The sequence below is a fragment of the Lepus europaeus genome, chromosome 21 (genome assembly GCF_033115175.1).
Source record: "Lepus europaeus isolate LE1 chromosome 21, mLepTim1.pri, whole genome shotgun sequence".
In the NCBI taxonomy this organism is placed as follows: Eukaryota; Metazoa; Chordata; class Mammalia; order Lagomorpha; family Leporidae; genus Lepus; species Lepus europaeus.
Window position 1 is genome coordinate 16647272 of NC_084847.1, and position 18894 is coordinate 16666165.

At 42.5% G+C, this 18894-nt stretch overlaps 1 protein-coding gene across 1 annotated transcript in view; it reads right to left on the reverse strand.

Moving 5' to 3' along the window:
• Positions 1 to 587: 587 nt before the first annotated feature.
• Positions 588 to 18894, reverse strand: part of LOC133750442 (phospholipid-transporting ATPase ABCA3-like) — a 170720-nt gene continuing 152413 nt past the window's right edge. The window contains exons 27-34 of the mRNA XM_062180048.1: positions 13527 to 13652; positions 13121 to 13315; positions 9807 to 9994; positions 9186 to 9356; positions 8558 to 8748; positions 4329 to 4402; positions 3852 to 3968; positions 588 to 701 (exon numbers count right to left, since the gene is read on the reverse strand). Coding sequence (XP_062036032.1) covers positions 588 to 701; positions 3852 to 3968; positions 4329 to 4402; positions 8558 to 8748; positions 9186 to 9356; positions 9807 to 9994; positions 13121 to 13315; positions 13527 to 13652 — 1176 coding nt within the window. The remainder of the gene's footprint in view (positions 702 to 3851; positions 3969 to 4328; positions 4403 to 8557; positions 8749 to 9185; positions 9357 to 9806; positions 9995 to 13120; positions 13316 to 13526; positions 13653 to 18894) is intronic.

The following is an 18894-nucleotide window of genomic DNA, read 5'->3' on the forward strand; positions in this document are numbered from 1 at the left end:
TCACACTGGACACCCACCCACTTTGAGGCGGGCCCGACCCTTACGCCCATTTCACAGATGAGCCCCACAGCCAGTGAAATGGCAGGACTGGAACCAAACCTGACTGTGCTTCCAACACTTTCGCGGACGTAATTCAAACCCTCAAGTCTCTCGCGGTTTGTTCAGTTTCTGAGGGGAGGGTCGCGTGTCTGTGTCCACTGGGCGCCCTTTCGGCCTCCAGGACGTCGGAGACGGGCGGCCAGAGCAGGGCCACTAGGGCTGGAGGCGCAAGGTCCTGAGGAGGGCCGCGACACTCACCTCATGGATTCCCAACGGCCACCTCCTCAGCCACCGCCGCCGAGGGGCGCCGGTCCACCACGCTCGGCGCCGCCTCCCAACGCCCTCCCCAACCGCCCAGTCGCGCAGGCGCCCCGCGAGCCGCTTTGTGGCTTGGGCCACGCGCGTGCGCAACCGAAGACAACGACCCGGGCTGGACGCGGCGCCTGCGCGTAGGAGCCCCAGTCGCCGCTTAAGGCAGCCTCCCCAAACCCTCCCCCAGTGCCTGCGACTTGTACCCTGCATGGTCAGCGGTTGTAAACCCCCACCCGCTACCCCGACTCCATCCCCGTGCGCTTCTCATGCTCCCCACGGTCTTTAACACGTGCTCCTCGGGCCGACTCCATCCCGTTAGCAATGCCCCTATGCTGCTTCATAATCAGGTTCTGATTATTATGATATTCTGACTATGCTGCTTAATAATCAGGTTCTGTGATTCTTAAGACTCACAGGTTCTGGGTTCCGACTGAAGGGGTGCAAATTCATTCCTGCACTACCTCTCGGCGCCCGTCGGAGCTGGACTCAACTGACACGACGACGTAAGCTTCCTCAGCAGAGTGTCCGGGAGGAACATTGCAGGACAGGGCACTTGGTTAAGGTGTAGCCTGATTTTGCACACTCCTACCTGGCTGCTGGCAGCAAAAGGTGTGACCATTCCGTGGCACTCACTCTCCTGTTAAGTGCTAGCTCCCAGGGAGTGACGCAGGTGCTGCATCGCTTGACTGTACGGCCAGTAACCTACAGCAATGTTTCCTGCTTACCAGACCCCAAACTGCTAGTTCCCATTCTTCCAGCCTGGGCAACCTATATCCTGAAGCTTGTTTCTCCCTTGTGCAACAGCTCTGGCCCTGGGCCAACGAACTTCCCCATTGTCAAGTGAGCCATAACTACACTTTCTCCAAGGTCTGAATTGCAGCCTTTAGGAGGGGGGCCTTCTTCCAAGTTTGTTTCTTCATGGGGTATTTTTTAAGAGTTCTCTTCACCTCCTGATAATCTCTTCACCTCCTTATTATCTCATTATGTTTACTAATTCTTAAACGTTCCCTGATCAAATTACTGGATGGTTTCCTGTCTCCTGATAGGGACATTGGTGGATATACCTGCTTACTTGCCGGGTGACTTTGGTCACATCTCTGAACCCTTCTGAGCCTCCCATGCAAAGTGAAGACAGTATTAGCACCTACCTACTTCAGATGGTCATGAGATTTTTAAATGATGCAATACATGAAAGTAGTTAACAGACTTGACTTTATTTTTTAATTTCTGGGAGATTAAGTGGGACGAGGGACAAGGGAAGGCTGTGAAAGAGACTACCAAAGTGAAGGAAATTTTTTTTTTTTGACAGGCAGAGTGGACAGTGAGAGAGAGAGAGACAGAGAGAAAGGTCTTCCTTTTGCCGTTGGTTCACCCTCCAATGGCCGCCACGGTTGGCGCACTGCAGCCGGCGCACCACGCTGATCTGATGGCAGGAGCCAGGTGCTTCTCCTGGTCTCCCATGGGGTGCAGGGCCCAAGCACTTGGGCCATCCTCCACTGCACTCCCTGGCCACAGCAGAGAGCTGGCCTGGAAGAGGGGCAACCGGGACAGGATCGGTGCCCCGACCGGGACTAGAACCTGGTGTGCCGGCGCCGCAAGGTGGAGGATTAGCCTAGTGAGCCGCGGCACCAGCTCAAAGTGAAGGAATTTTAAAGAGGGTCATTAATAAAGCTAAGTGGGAGGTCTTTATAAATTCCCTCTTGGAAAATCTGGGAGCAAAGACTATATTGTCATAAAGACATCATGCAAAAACTAAATGCATGTTAGAGCTTAATAAAATTAGTTCCTTTTCCCTCTTAATGGAAAGCATTAAACTTATGATTATAAAATAAAGTATATCATTATAAAAATGTAAAAGAATAAGAAAGGAGGATGGAGGGTGGGAGTGTGGGTAGGTGGGGAGTGTAGGGTGGGAAGTATCACTCTTCCTAAAATAGGTGAAATTTGTTCACCTTATATACATTTAAACATTGAAAAAATATTTTAATAGGGCGGCCAACCTAGGAAACACGTTTTTGTTTTAAAGATTTATTTATTTGAAAGGCAGAGAGAGAGAGAGAGAGAGAGAGAGAGAGAGAGAGAGAAAGTCTTCTATCTGCTGGTTCACTCCCCAAGTGGCCGCAATGGCTGGAGCCAGGAGCTTCATCCAGGTCTCCCACATGGGTGCAAAGGTCCAAGGACTTGGGCCATGTTCCACTGCTTTCCCAGACCTTAGCAGAGAGCTGGATCGGAAGTGGAGCAGCTGGGATGCGAACCAGCATCCATATGAAATGCCAGTACTGCAGGCTGTGGCTTTACCGGCTATGCCACAGCACCAGCCACAAGGAAACACGTTTTGTAAATTCTGAAATCAGTTGCCAGAGATCTATGGCAGGTGTGGAAATAAAAACCTAAGAAAGATCCACTGCAGCTGACAACAATAGAACATAGACTAACTTCGGATATCACTCTCACTCAATATCCAATTATGGCTAAAAAAGACTTTGAACAAGCCATCCCAAAATAGAGCAGTTTCATGGATTATTTTCATTTTGCAATTCAATGGCACCCATCCTGACTGATCATCTGACCATGAATCCTAAAGAGGTGGTTAGATTTCTCATATTGCTTATGGGCAGCAGTTAAGATGTCCCGTGGGATGCCTGCATTGTCTATAGCAGTGCCTGGGTTCAAGTCTCAGTTCTGTTCCCATTCCTGCTATGTACACCCTGGAAAGCAACAGACTCAAGTACTTGGCTCCCTGATACCTATCTGGATTGAGTTCTTGTTTCCCAGCTTTGGCCTGGCCCAGGCTGTTGTGGCCATTGCAGATGAGAGACCTCTCTACCTTTCAAATAAATCATTCAAAATGAAGAAGACACTGTTTTCTTCCCTTTCCACACTTCTTAATGAAAATCAGAGGTGGAATAAGAATAGAAAAGAAAATACAGTATTTTTAAGGAGTGTGTTTCCTTCTGTTCTTGGACTGTAAATATTCTCAGGGCAAAAATTCTCTTACAAAGGTAGAATCTTGGTTTGAGTTGATTTTAGACTTCCTAGTATAAAACTGGTGTGTGTGCACGCACACTCATGCTTCTGGGAAAGATTTACTCCAGGCTTTATGTGCTGCTTATCCATAACCAGATGCTAAAACATAACACTCTTGCTCTACAGGCTGTTGCATCTGCTAGCACACATTTCTGGGTGTTTCTAATCAAATATTCAGAATACTCAGGAACAAGTGCTCTTTCCCTCTCTGATAAATGCTGCTCCCATATTTTTAGGAGAGAAAACAAGAATTTAACCAAAGGTCTTTGGATTTGCACACGCTGTACGCACAGGCCACCACTGAAATTTGCCAAGAAGGGAACAAAGTTTCTCTTTGGGGAAAATCTTTATTACTTAAATGTATTTACACCAAGATACACAAACACAGCAATGTCCCTCTATGCACTGAGGTGTAATGAGACATAAGGGTCACTGGCTGCAACTGAATCTCATGGCACCATATTTTAACGAACCTCTGCTCTTTTATCTGGATTAGCAAAGGTCAGGAAGACTTGTTCCAGGGTTATCTGACTGATGGAATAATCTTCTAAATTGAATTGCTCTTTAGCTTCCTCCAACACACCAAACACCTTTAAGAACAACAAAAAGTACAGTTACAATGCAGTTTTCTTTCCAGCCTCCAATCCAGATGAGTCTTTACTCCACTTCCCCTAACTCATGTCAAGTTTATTTGGAGGACAAAGGTCACAGAAGGGCTAGACAAGAAAGAATAGGAAATCCTGAAGCCAAGACGATGCAGTTCTCTATTTCCATTTTCTTGATGGATGTGGACTAACAATGGAATTTAGGGGAAGACATCAAAGCAATTGAGTTCTAGGGATATTTGAAAAGAAACCTGCAGCCTCTGCATCTGTCTGAATCCCAAATACTTTCCATTATTAATGCTCTCTTACTATGCAATGTTAGAAGGGCATAGTTACAATCATCACCTTTCCCCAGCTGTTTCTCTTGCTGGGAATGTAGTAATTAAGGAATCCTTGGCCCTCTTGCTTCAATTCACTACCTAAAAAAGGAAAATAGTACAGGTGAATAATCTTGCAAGTTTCATTTATAATTGCCAAAACATTGCTTTATTAACTTAATTATATGCAGTAGAGGAGTGAATAGGGCTAACACAAAAGGATAGAGAACTGAAAAAAGAATAACAATCTCTTCAGTGCACACAACATGGTTAATGCATCCAGAAGATGTAAACCCCATGGAATAATTATTATGTGGAATTCATAGAGGATTTTTTTTTTTGACAGGCAGAGTGGACAGTGAGAGAGAGAGACAGAGAGAAAGGTCTTCCTTTTTGCCGTTGGTTCACTCTCCAATGGCCGCTGCGGTAGGCGTGCTGCAGCCGGCGCACTGCGCTGATCCGATGGCAGGAGCCAGGTGCTTCTCCTGGTCTCCCATGGGGTGCAGGGCCCAAGGACTTGGGCCATCCTCCACTGCACTCCCTGGCCACAGCAGAGAGCTGGCCTGGAAGAGGGCAACCGGGACAGGATCCGGTGCCCCGACCGGGACTAGAACCCGGTGTGCCGGAGCCGCAAGGTGGAGGATTAGCTTATTGAGCCGCGGCGCCGGCAGCATAGAGGATATTAAGGACACAAAAATTTTTCATTTCACATGATCCAAGTAAAAAACGCGGGCTTTCTAATGTTACTACTAGACTTTATTCCTAAACAGTGTGCTGAGAATATGAAGTGGGAGGGTTTTCTTCCTGGTTGTTTAAGTGCATGTACAGTGTGTTTGGAAGGGAAGAGCTGGTCAAAGCTTTCTCGTTCTCCTCATGATTATGCCATCTCTATGCCACGTGAAAGAGAAAATCATACATATACTTGTAAATCATCAAAGTCAGGCCACATATTCTTGCTGCTTTTACAAGTAAATTCTATTGGCAGAATGACAGGGAAGAACATAGTATCTATTTCAGTTTTAGAACAAACAGATGTGTTTGCATTTTTCATTTCATATTTATAGAGTATTACAAACTAAATTAACTGAGATTAAAATATTTATAAAAATACATTTGTTACGGTGTGTGATTTTTCCTTATTATTATTAACATATAATATCTTCATAGTCACATAGTTCTCTTTATTATAAAATCTTTCAAACACAGAGCTTAATGAGTTATTTAACACAAACACACATTGAAACCCACCCTATCCAGATCAAATAATAACTCAGATAGCCATCCTCATGTCCTTCACACCTGCTGTCCTACACTGAAAATAACCAATGCCTCCATTGCTGTTATGAGCATTTCTTTTAAAAAATTATTTATTTATTTATTTATTTAAAAGGCAGAGTTACAGAGAGACGGAGGGATAGACAGAGATCTTCCATCTACTGGTTCATTCCACAAATTGTCTCAATGGCTCGGGCTGGGCCAGACAGAAGTCAGAAGCCAGGATCTTCTTCCCAGTCTCCCATGTGAGTGCAGGGGACCAAGCACTTGAACCATCTTCTGTTGCTTTTCCCAGGCCATTAGCAGGGAGCTGGACTGGAAGTGGAGTAGCTGGGACTCAAACCAACACCCATATGGGATGCCAGCATCGCATGCAGTGGCTTTACCCACAACACCATAACATTGGTCCCGAGCATTTCCTTTTCATATTCCCTACTCCTAAAATTATAATTTGAATTCTCCTACTTTTGACTTTATGAATGGAATCATCAAGTGTCTATTCTTTCCTTCATTTTCATTACTCAGCATTATGCCTGCAAGTTTTGTTCATGTTGTTGCACACAGTTATTACTCATGCATTTTCTTTTTTTGCACAGTAATCTGGCATATGAATATTCCATAAATTATTTTCATTTGACTACTGATAGACAGATTCTAATTTATTTTATTGGGGTGCTTTTCAGAGATATAACCTATTCTGCAGAAATAGAATTATGTTGTTTGTGATTTTTGCAAAAAGCATAAATGGTCACTTAAGTTTCCTTGAAATTATATAGAATCATTTGTCCTAAAAATTCTTGATGGCTGTGATAAGTCTTTCTAAAAGCATATATTCCAACTGCCTTTTGTTAGTAATATTTATTTCCTTCTTTTTAAAAAAATTCACAAATTATTTTAAGTAAGACACACATAAACACACACACACACAGAGGGAGAGGGAGATAGAGTAGTAGCTGGCACTCAAATTAGAACTCTGATATGGGTTGTGGGTACCTCAAGTGGCAGCTTAACCCACTGCACCACAATGCCCTTCTCTATTTTCTTTTTTTAAAGATGGATATTTATTAAAGATTTTTGTTAAGTTCCCTTGTTATTCTTATATATATTTTTTAACTTTTTTGACAGGCAGAGTGGACAGTGAAAGAGAGAGACAGAGAAAAAGGTCTTCCTTTTCCATTGGTTCACCCTCCAGTGGCCGCTGCGGCTGGCGCACCGCGCTGATCCGAAGGCAGGAGCCAGGTGCTTCTCCTGGTCTCCCATGGGGTGCAGGGCCCAAGCACTTGGGCCATCCTCCACTGCACTCCCGGGCCACAGCAGAGAGCTGGCCTGGAAGAGGAGCAACCGGGACAGAATCCGGCGCCCCGACCGGGACTAGAACCCGGTGTGCCGGCGCTGCAAGGCGGAGGATTAGCCTATTGAGCCTTGGCGCCAGCCTTTATTCTTATATTTGAATAGCTATTTGCTCAAGAAGAATAAAAGGAAGGATTGGGCAATCACCACCTCATAGTTGAGAATGTGTCTCAAACACATTTCCATTAAAGTGCGTGGGTCCAAATCCTTGAGGATCAGATAATGTTTGGTATCTCTCTTTCAAGCTAAACAAGTTGCTAGGACAGCACACAGTAAATGAGGTTTTCTGGTCATAGCTTCTCTTTGTAGGGATTTAGGTACCACATCAAATAGAACTCTGATACATTAAGTATTTGAAAAATACTTGCCAAATGAATGTGTAAGTAAATATTAATTTCTTCATGGATTATAATGTCCATCTGCATAAATCATAGGCACATTATAATCTCTATGACCAATACTGAAGTAATTATTTTTCCTACACATTTTCTTCTTTTATCCATTTATTGCCTATTTTGTAATCTCCATTCTTATAATCACATTCTTTTCCATTGCCTGAAAGATGAAATTCCATCTTCTAAGCCTAATATACCAGGAACTACTGTAATTTTTTTTCAGGCTACCAATGTGGAAAGTAAGATGAAAACCAGAATTATTAGAATACTTGCTATATCCATATTAAGATGAGGAAAGAGAGGTAAAAAACAGCAATAAATAGTTCCTGCCTCTTGTACTAAGCCAAGTAGGCAGAGAGGTACTCATGGAGCTTAGCATGGAGAAATGGAACTAGTTTTGAAAGCAAAGAAAGAAACTTAGTGGTTCATTCTTACATTTCAAAATCATATACTGGATGAGACAGCAGAAAGCCAGTTACATTTTTAGCACAAGGTAAAATATATTAAAGATTTATTGATTTCATTATGGACTGAATGTTATCTCTTCCAAATTTTCTACATTGAATGAAGCCCTAACCCACAATGTGATTTTGTTTGGAAATGGGGCCTGTAAGGAGATTATAACATTTACATGAAGTCATAAGAATGGGCCTCTAATCCCTATGAGGAAAGTGATGTGATGTGTACACACAGAGTAAAAGTCCTATGAGGACACAGCAAGAAGGAGGCTGTCTTCAAGCCAAGGAGAGAGATCTTAGGAGCAACAAAACCTGCTGACACTTTGAGCTTGGACTTTGAGCACCAGAACTGTAAGACAATAAATATTATTTAAGCTACCCAGCTTGTGGAATTTTGTTATAGCAACCCTAGCATACAATTACAGACTGTATGTTCAAATAATTGAAATTATACTCAAACTTTGTGGCTTTAAATTTGTGACTTGAGATAATAAGTAATATGAATAATACAAACATACAACTGCCCAACTAGCTCATGTTAGTGGTGAATAGTTCTGTTTTCGGAAAAACTCCTTAGCATAACCAGACATAATAAGTTTATAGGAACACACATCCAAATATAAACTCTTTATACAAGGTCAAAAAATATAAATAACTCACAGGAAACAATTATCGAAGACATACAAGATAAAGATAATGAGAATGGTAAGATTTAACACACTTTTAAGTGACAGTGAGTAAGATTTAACACACTTCTAAGTGAGCCCAGCCTAATTTACCTGGGAAAACATCATAAATAAATGCTTTAAAATCATCTATTGTATTCTTATTTGTATCAGCCTTGAACTTGACATTCACAGTGTAAATATTGCCAAATTTGTTCTTGAGGTGTTGAGGGCTGCCCAGGCACACAAACTTTCCCCGCACCATGATGGCCAGCCTGGTACAAAGGGCATCACATTCCTCCATGCTACAAAAAAAAAAACAAAAAAAAAAAAAACAAAAAAAAAGATACCAGAAAGGTTAGCCTAAAACTGTCCCACCGGAAGATATTCTGTAATTCAAATATCCAGGATTTTGTGACTGTCTTTGAGATGGGAAATTCCATTTGCCCATCACATTTAGAAGAAGGAGAGATTTTTCAAATGCAAAATTGGAGAGGATTAAGTCTTCAAAGCAACTATAATTCCTACCCTTTCCTCATTCTTGATTATTTAGTTCAACAGAGATTCTTGGCTATTCCATTTATTTTGATTACTAAAAAGCTCACCTACTCAGGCAAATTTATTGTCCAATGTTGCCTGACCCAAATAATTGCCTCCCTCATAGTCATTACAACTCTCCCCAGCCCACAATCCAGCCCCAGCATTCCAACTCTCCCCAGCCCAGCATTCCAATGAGCCACACCTGTGGGAGGTTATGATGATAGCTTTGCCACTTTCACGGATCTGTGTCACTACATTCCAGAGTAGACGTCGGGCTACTGGGTCCATGCCAGTTGATGGCTCATCCAGGAAGATCACTGAGGGTTTTCCCATTATGGCAATAGCAGTACTCAACCTACGTTTGTTTCCTCCACTTGGTGGTCAAGGAAGGAGAGGAGAAAGTGGAAGAAGTATATGTATCTAAACATTACAGTAATTTAATACATTATATGAGCAGAATATATACATATATATATTTATGGTATGTGGGAGTGCACTTTAAAAATTTTTAATTGACACATACCAATTGAAAATATTTATAGAGTATGATATTTCAATGCACGTATACAATGTGTAATGATCAGAAGAGGTATTCTTTTGTAATGCAATAGCTACAATTCAAACAAAACAAGGTTTGTGAGTTTTATCTCTCAAAAGGAAGACGTGGTACTAGTGCATCTTTTCCACTGCTGGCTTTTCAACCCAGGCAGGGCATTATATTATTTCATAATCATTGCCTCTGTTTGTCAATGGGATGCAGAATCACAAGGTGGTTCCACAATCTTGGCTGCAATGAGAACACTATTATGGTATAATATTTTACCTGTAGGTGTAGATAAACTTGTTAGCATGGGATTCCAGGTTCAGCAACTCCAACAAATTTCTCACATAATAGGAAATCCTTCTCTCGGGTACCCCCCACAACCTAGCATACATTGTCATTATTTCTTCACCAGTCATGTATTCCAGCAAGGCATCAAACTGTGGACAATAGCCAATTTTTGACCTTATCTGAAATAACAGAATAGCAACAAGTTAACAGTAAGTTAATAGTATATATGGATGACATAGAGCATATAGTAAATATGGATGACATTGAGGACTCAAAATTCTTTAGTCCATTGTTCCAAGGGTGTTTTCCTCCATCCCCATACACTTTTTACAAAAAACTTCTTGTCAGCCGGCGCCGCGGCTCACTAGGCTAATCCTCCGCCTTGCGGCGCCAGCACACCGGGTTCTAGTCCCAGTCGGGGCACCGATCCTGTCCTGGTTGCCCCTCTTCCAGGCCAGCTCTCTGCTGTGGCCAGGGAGTGCAGTGGAGGATGGCCCAAGTCCTTGGGCCCTGCACCCCATGGGAGACCAGGAGAAGCACCTGGCTCCTGCCTTCGGATCAGCGCGGTGCGCGGGCCGCAGCGCGCCTACCGCGGCGGCCATTAGAGGGTGAACCAACGGCAAAGGAAGACCTTTCTCTCTGTCTCTCTCTCTCACTGTCCACTCGCCTGTCAAAAAAAATAAATAAATAAAAAAATAAAAATAATAAAAAAAAACTTCTTGTCTTCCAGTGATTATTAGATGTAGCTGGAGGCTATTATCATGTACTGGAATTACAAGATGTGTATAAATACATTTCTATAGGATGAAGTTATCTTCGTATCATAATGCCCTCATCAATATATGAAACAAATGAAATAATTTAAAAATGAAAATGGTATACCTATTTACAAAAGCATTACACCACAGTGCTGGCCCCAAATTTTAAGTTTTTTTTTTTTTTTCACAAAAAAAGGTATGTGCATTACTATATTCATTGACTGAGTTTATTTAATGATCAAATTCCCCCCTTCCACTCAGGTTGGACCAAGTGAGTAAGGTGAGTTGGATTTTGGTATTTCCCTTCCCTCAGCTTATTTAGGCTTTGATAAATCCCCAACAAGTTAGGTTACTATTAGAGAATTCCTTCTAAATTTTTATAACACAATAACAGAATGCTCTGCATATTTAAAATATGTGGTAATCGGAACTGGCACTGTGGCATAGCTGGTAAAGCCACTATCTGCAGTGCTGGCATCCCATATGGGCACCGGATCCAGTCCCAGCTGCACCACTTTCGATCCAGCTCTCTGCTGTGACCTGGGAAAGCAGTCAGTGGACTATGGCCCAAGACCCTGGGCCCCTGCACTCGTGTGAGAAACCCGGAAAGAAGCTCCTAGCTCCTGGCTTCAGATTGGCGCAGCTCCAACCATTGTGGTCATCTGGGGAGTGAACCAGCGAATAGAAGACCTCTCACTCTCTCTTTCTCTCTCTCTCTGCCTCTCTGTAACTCTGCCTTCAAATAAATAAATAAATCTTTTTTAAAAAAATAAAAATATGTGGTAACTAATAGAGTATCAAAAATGTAATGTATCCGAGTGAAATGGACATTTTGAGATTGATGATTGTTTGTAGCCCTTGTCTCTATTGTTGAGCAAGAGTACTATTTGTTGAACTCTACGCAGTATAGGGTTAATCTTATGAGTGTAAAGTAAACTGAAAAGAAATTTTTGTAAAAATTAAGAATGGGAATAGGAGAAGGATGAGGAAGAAGGGTGGGAGAGCAGGCTGGAGAGAGGATAGGGTGGGAAGTATCATTATGTTCCTAAATCTGTATATATGAAATAGATGAAATTTGTGTACCTTAAATAAAAGCTAAAAAATGAACCTTGATTTTAAAAAAAGGTTCTTTTTTCTGTCCTACTTAGGTTGGTAGAGGGATTTTTCTATAATAATCACTGGGAGAAGTAGGAAGAGCTCCAGGGAGTAAAACAAAAATGTGGGGCTCCTAGGGACTGGGTCTCTATAGAGATTTTAATGCTCTATCCTTTTAATCAGCCACCAGCAATTCACCAATAACAGTTCAGGTTTTCCTGCCCTGGTACTGGTTCCCTCCATAGATTGTGCTTAGGAATTGGAGCCCTCACAGGTAAATTGTGATTCTGTGTATTCACTTCTAAGTATCTCAGATTTGAGGGTAGTGATGTGCCCTGTGACCCCTCTTTTCTTCTGATCTAAAAAGAGTGGTTTTTCAGTTTGTTCAGGTTTTCACTTGTTTGGATGGAGTGGTAACCTCCACGCTCCCTAAACACCAGGCCAGAATTCAAGTCTAATTCATTTGGGGGAGGCTCCAGAATCTTATCTGGCACACGTGTTAGAGGCATTGCTTAGAGAACTTTCCTTTTACTCCAATAGCTTCAAAGAACACAAAAGATACTCTTACATTCTTCAGGGTAAAACTGTCTTTTTTTATAATTTTATTTATTTATTTATTTATTTGACAGGCAGAGTTATAAACAGTGAGAGAGACAGAGAGAAAGGTCTTCCTTCCGTTGGTTTACTCCCCAAATGGCCGCTACAGCTGGCGCTGCGCCGATCCAAAGCCAGGAGCCAGGTGCTTCTTCCTGGTCTTCCGTGCGGGTGCAGGGGCCCAAGAACCTGGGCCATCCTCCATTGCCTTCCTGGGCCACGGCAGAGAGCTGGACTGGAAGAGGAGCAACCAGGACTAGAACCGGCGCCCATATGGGATGCTAGCGCCACAGGTGGAGGATTAACCAAGTGATCCACGGTGCCGGCCCCAAAACTGTCTTTGTAATCTGTTTTTTTTTTTTTTTTGACAAATGTTGAATTCTTCTTTTGTTTTTTTAAGGTTTATTTTATTTATTTGAAAGACAGAGTTACAGAGAGAGGTAGAGACAGAGAGAGAAGTCTTCCATCTGCTGGTTCACTCCCCAGATGGCCGCAACAGCCGGAGCTGCACAGATCCAAAGGTAGGAGCCAGGAGCTTCTTCTAGGTCTCCCACATGAGTGCAGGGGTCCAAGGACCTGGGCCATCTTCTACTGCTGTCCCAGGCCATAGCAGAGAGCTGAATCGGAAGTGGAACAGCCGGGACTAGAACTGGCACCCATATGGGATGCTGGCGCTTCGGGCCAGCACTGTCCACTCTGTTTTTTCTTTAAAAATATTTCTCTCTCCAGAATCCCTTGAATGAATCAGTAGTGTGAATATCAATGCTTATCATGATTCCTATGATCTCCTACCACTTGCCTCTTTCTTGTACTACAAAGTCATCAAGCTTCTCATATCACAAACACTACATGTCTTACCTTTATGTTATTTTTGGTGATGCTAAAACCTCCAATGTACACATCCCCAGAGGTAGCACTGTCTTCTCCAGTCAAAATCTGGAAGGTAGTAGTTTTCCCAGCTCCATTCAGTCCCAGCAATCCAAAGCACTCCTCATTTTTGATTGCAAGGGAGATATTTCTCACAGCCAAAACGGCTGGAAATTTAAAATATATCTTAGAAAATAAAGAAAACACAACACAGACACATATAAAATATACTCACAGTTCAAATACAATCAACACCTCAAACCCCTACAGACAACAGTCCTCAGACAGTTTCACAAGAACTCTTGTATTCTACTGCGAGAATACAATCAGATCACAAAGAAGGGCAATGAGCCCTCAACACTAATGACATCATATGTTGGCCAGTGAGTGACATTACCTTTATGAGTTCCCTAATAATAACTGTGGCATCCAGAAATTTCAGAGGCTGCCCCAGAACTCTGTCTCTTTCATCTTCTACATCTTCATCTTCAGATTCTCCAGATAATTCCCTGGACACTGTATCCTGCATTTTCAAGACAAGAATCATATATGTGGATGCCATGTAGCATCTGGTTCTAGACTGGATGACCTCAGGAAGGCCAAACTGGGGGCTAACTTCAAATATGTCAAAACAGAAGATTTTAGTCATTTCCAAGAGACTTCCAACGTATCTCCTCAAGTCTCAAGTACAAATTTATTCCCTACTACTAAAGTTAAGAAACTATGTTCCTAAGCATGAGCAAGCAGCATGTTCTATCAAAAGAGATGCTACAAAATACTGCCGTTATAAGATATACCATTAATTTTTTTTAAAAAAAATTATATGAAATGTAGTGTTTTACACACACACACACACACACACAATCTTCCATCTACTGGTTCACTTTCCAAATGGCTGAAATGGCCAGGACTGGGCCAGGCCAAAGCCAGGAACTCCATGGAGGTTTCCCATGTAGGTGGCAAGGGTCTAAGCCTAAGCACTGGGGCCATCTTCCATTGCTTTTTTAGGTGCATTAGCAGGGGGTGGGCTAGTTCAGAAGAACAGGCATTCATACGGGATCCTAGAATTGTAGAGAGTGGTATAAGCTGCTCTGCCATAACACTGGCTCCTTCCATTAATTCTATTTGTTAATAATGAAGCATATTCTGGCCTAGAAGGTGCCAATAGAGTTGAGAGTAGGGAAAAGACCAGTTATTTTTTTTCCCAATGGAAAGAAGGGAAAACATGGACAACTTCATGTAGGGAACATCTAATATGAATTTAAAAACAGTAATTAGGAATTCATGAGGTCTTACAATGGGGAAGACAGATGAAAGATGGGGCATTCTACAAAGACGGCTAAGATGTCACTAGGTGATAAAATCCTATTGTACCACTGTCCTTTGTGTGGTCTATTCTTGACTGAAATGCTATGTGGTACATAAAAGGAGAATTCCTGGGTGAGTGTATATATATTTTCACATGCATATGAGGATAATGCTTTAGGAGATAATGCCAGATAGTTTTTCTGAAGAGGTGTCAGTTTACATTCCCAATTATTCTGCATCCTCAACAATAAGTATTTTGATATATACAGAGGTGTCTCTCAGTGGCTTTAATTTACATTTATTTGATGACTAATAATGTTGTGTACACTTATATATGTTTACTGGATATTTGTATATCCTTTTTTTTGAAAAATCAATGTCTGTGTCTCAGCCATTTTTAAATTGAATTGCCTAAGAGATATAAGATGGCTGAATAGTGAGAAGACTCACTGATTTCAGCCACAGGAAAGTACCAGAAAAACAAAAAAAGGATCATGTTCCCAGAGAACTGACTGAGAGAAATCTTTAGTGGAGAATGGACAGAACAGAGACTCCATGGGAAAGAGGACAGACATGTAGCAGCTGGCTGCATACCTCCAGTGACTGTTGTGGCTGGGACTTGCCCAGGAAGCACAATCTTCCCAGGGCAAGGTGAGAGGATCCTGCCATGGCCTGTTACAAGCAGTGTTGACTGAGGAAGAATTCCACAGTCCCTGCTGAGTTCAAGTCTGATTTGAGGAGCTGCTGGGGGCTCGGCATCCCATTTGCTCCATGAAAAGAGATCACATAGTTCCTCTGCTCTCCTCCCACCAAAGCACCAGCACAATCTTCTGAGGTGGAACTACAACTGATCTTTGTCCTGACTCAGGGATTGGCAGGCAGCTTGCTTTGGGTATAGGGCAGCTCGCAGGGCAGAGAGCAGATACCCTATACCCCATAACTGTGAAAGCTCTGTGCATAGACCACCAAACTGAAAGGGACATGGCTTGTGATTGGGATCCTGGGCACTTACGCAGATGGACTCTGGAAACTGAGATCTCAGTAGTGCTAAGGACAGATCTTGCAGAGGTCTCAGGGGTCACACTAATGTGCTCTGTAGGTTTATGTGCCTGAGTGGTTCGGGCGCATAGGCACCACGAGCTCAAATGAGGCAGTGAATCAGCTGGTTCATCTTGGCTGGGGCTGTGAGCATACCAGCCAGGGTCAACATCCCCTTCCACTAATGACTATAGTCAAAAGAGCTCTACCACACCCAACTTGGGTGTCACTCTGGACTCTTGTGCCACCCACAAAAATGTGGCCAGAGCTCCCTGGCATCATACAGTTTTGGAACTCCAGTAAAAGCCTAAGGCATCCTCCCAAGCCAGAGAGGCACATTTCCAAGAACAAAGGCTTCAGAAGAGATGCTAACAAATGGTTCCCTTGATACAAAAAAATCAATGTAGAAATACAAGAGATGACAAAGAAGGTAATATTCTCCAAAAGGAACATATTATGTATATGTATATATATATTAATATTGGACTATGAAGATAAGATTGATGAAATGCCTTAAAAGTGATTCAAAAGAGTGATTATCAGATTATTCAAAAACATAGAGAAACAGTTATAAGAAATAAGGAAATGCATACATGACACAGACAAGAATTCTACAAAGTAATAGAGATATTAAAGATATACTAAATGGAAATATCAGAAATGAAGAACTGAAGAAGTCAAAAGAAAATACAATGGAAAATCTTAACAGACTTTGTGAGGCATAAGAAAGAATATCTGATCTACAAGATAGGTCTTTGAAATACTTCAATCATACAAAGGAAAAAGAAATATAAACAATTAGAAAGACTGAAAACAGTGTTTGGGATCTATGAGATACCATAAACAACTAGATATACGAGTCTTAGGAGTTCCTGAATGTATGGGAAAACAAGAATGACTTAGGCAGCTGATTCAGGGAAATAATAGCAGAAAACTTCCCTAATTTGGAGAAAGATATGGATATCTAAATATAGGAAGTGCATAAAACTCCAGATAGGCATGATCAGAAAAGATCTTGCTATGACACAGTATAGTCAAACTTTCAAAAGTAAAACAAAAAGAAAATATCCTAAAGTGTGCAAAACAAAAATGCCAGATTACATTTAATGGTTCCCCAATCACACTGACAGCAGATTTCTAAACATAAATCCTGTAGGAAGGAGCTGGCATTGTAGCATAGTGGGTAAAAATACCACCTGCCATGCCAACATCCCATATGGACCTTGATTCATGTCCCAGCCGCCCCACTTCTGATCCAGCTCTCTGCTAATGGCCTGAGAAAAGCAGCAGCAGATGGCCCAAGTGCTTGGGCTTCTGCTACCCATTGGGAGACCTGGATGGAGTTCCTAAATCCTGGCTTTGGCCTGGCCCAGCCCCAGCTTTTGCTGCCATCTGGGGAGTGAACAAGCAGGTGGAAGATTTCTCTCTCTGCCTCTCTCTCTCTCTCTCTCTCTCTCTCTCTCTCTCTCTCTCTCTCTGTGTGTGTGTGTGTGTGTTTCTTCTCCTCTCTCTGTAACTCCAACTTTCAATTAAATAAATAAGTCTTTAAAAAAAGAAACCTTATCGGCCAGGAAAGAATGGAGACACATAGTCCAAGTCCTAAAAGAAAAATAATTTCAAAGCAGAATACTTTACCCAGCGAAGCTCTTATTTATAAATAAAGGTGAAATAATGATGTTCCAAGATAAGCAAAAATTTAAAGAATTTGTCACCACCCAGCCAACCTTACAAATGATAGTCAAGGATGTACTATGCACAGAAACAGAGAAAAATAATCAGTATTGTGAAAGACTGTGAAGGCAGAAAACCTCTCAGTAAAAGAACAAAGGGTATTCAAAACAAACATGAAGAATATTTTTGAAAAAATGGCAAGGATCAGTCATTATTTATCAGTAATAACCCTGAATGTAAATTGACTAAATTCTCCAATTAAAATGGATAAAAAAATGAAACTCATCTATATGCTGCCTACAAGAAACAAATTTCACCACTAAAGATACACACAGACTGAAAATAAAAGGATAGAAAAAGACATATTACTCCAGGCAAATGAAAATCAAAAATGAGCAAGAGTAGCAATACTCCTATCAGACAAATAAGACACTAAGACAAAAACTATTTTTTTGACAGGCAGAGTTAGACAGTGAGAGACAGAGAGAGAGAGAGAGAGAGACAGAGACAGAGACAGAGAGACAGAGAGAAAGGTTTTCCTTCTGTTGGTTCACCTCCCAAATGGCTGCTACGGCCGGCGTGCTGCACCAATCGGAAGCCAGGAACCAGGCGCTTCTTCCTGGTCTCCCATGCGGGTGCAGGGCCCAAGCACTTAGGCCATCCTCCACTGCACTCCCGGGCCACAGCAGAGAGCTGGCCTGGAAGAGGAGCAACCGGGACAGAATCCGGCGCCCCGACCGGGACTAGAACCCGGTGTGCCGGCGCTGCAAGGCGGAGGATTAGCCAAGTGAGCCGTGGCACCAGCCGACAAGAACTATTAAAAGAGACAAAGTCGGGGCGGAGCCAAGATGGCGGATAGTGAGGACGTGTGCCTTAGTTTGGGAAAATAAACTTTCATAAAAGCGGAATTACTGTAGCATCAGGAAAAAACTCAAGAAAAAAACTGCAGAGGAATCGCTTCCGGATCTTGTGGAGGAAACACAGAGGACTTACAGGGAACCCACCGCGTGGAAAACCAACCGAGACAAGCCGAGCGGCAGCGGCGGGAGAGGAGGCAGAGCCACAGAATCTCGCCAGCGCGGGAACGGAGGAGGGTAAGAAAGACAAAAGACCTGAGAAGTCCGAGACATTGGGGGGAGGGGGAACAGAGGCCTCTCCCTTCACTCACCAAGCAAAACAAAGAGCACCGCGATTTTACATATGTAAAGCTCAGCCAAACTCAGTATCTTTAGCGAAACTGGAGAACACATTGAGGGCTGCATAAACTCTTTGTGTGGTCCCAGGGGTAAATCAAACGAATACTCACAGAGGCTAGATTTCAACTACCCTCAACTCCACTCCCAACTGAGTCAAAAAAAAAAAAAAAGAGAGAGAGAGAGAGAGAGAGAGAGAGAGAGTCCCAGCAAGGAGCAAATAATCTGGGAGAGTCGCTCTTTACACAGCCTTAAACCTCAAGAAACAAGCATAGCTCTCTGGCCATACCCATCACAGCCCCTAAGGCTCCAACAAAACAGACAGCTCACTTAGAGGCATAGTATAACGAGAGAAAACAAAAACAAAAACAAAAACAAAAACAAAAACACCACAAATTATCTCTAACTTGCCAAGCGGGAACGGAGGAGGGTAAGAAAGACAAAAGACCTGAGAAGTCCGAGACATTGGGGGGAGGGGGAACAGAGGCCTCTCCCTTCACTCACCAAGCAAAACAAAGAGCACCGCGATTTTACATATGTAAAGCTCAGCCAAAC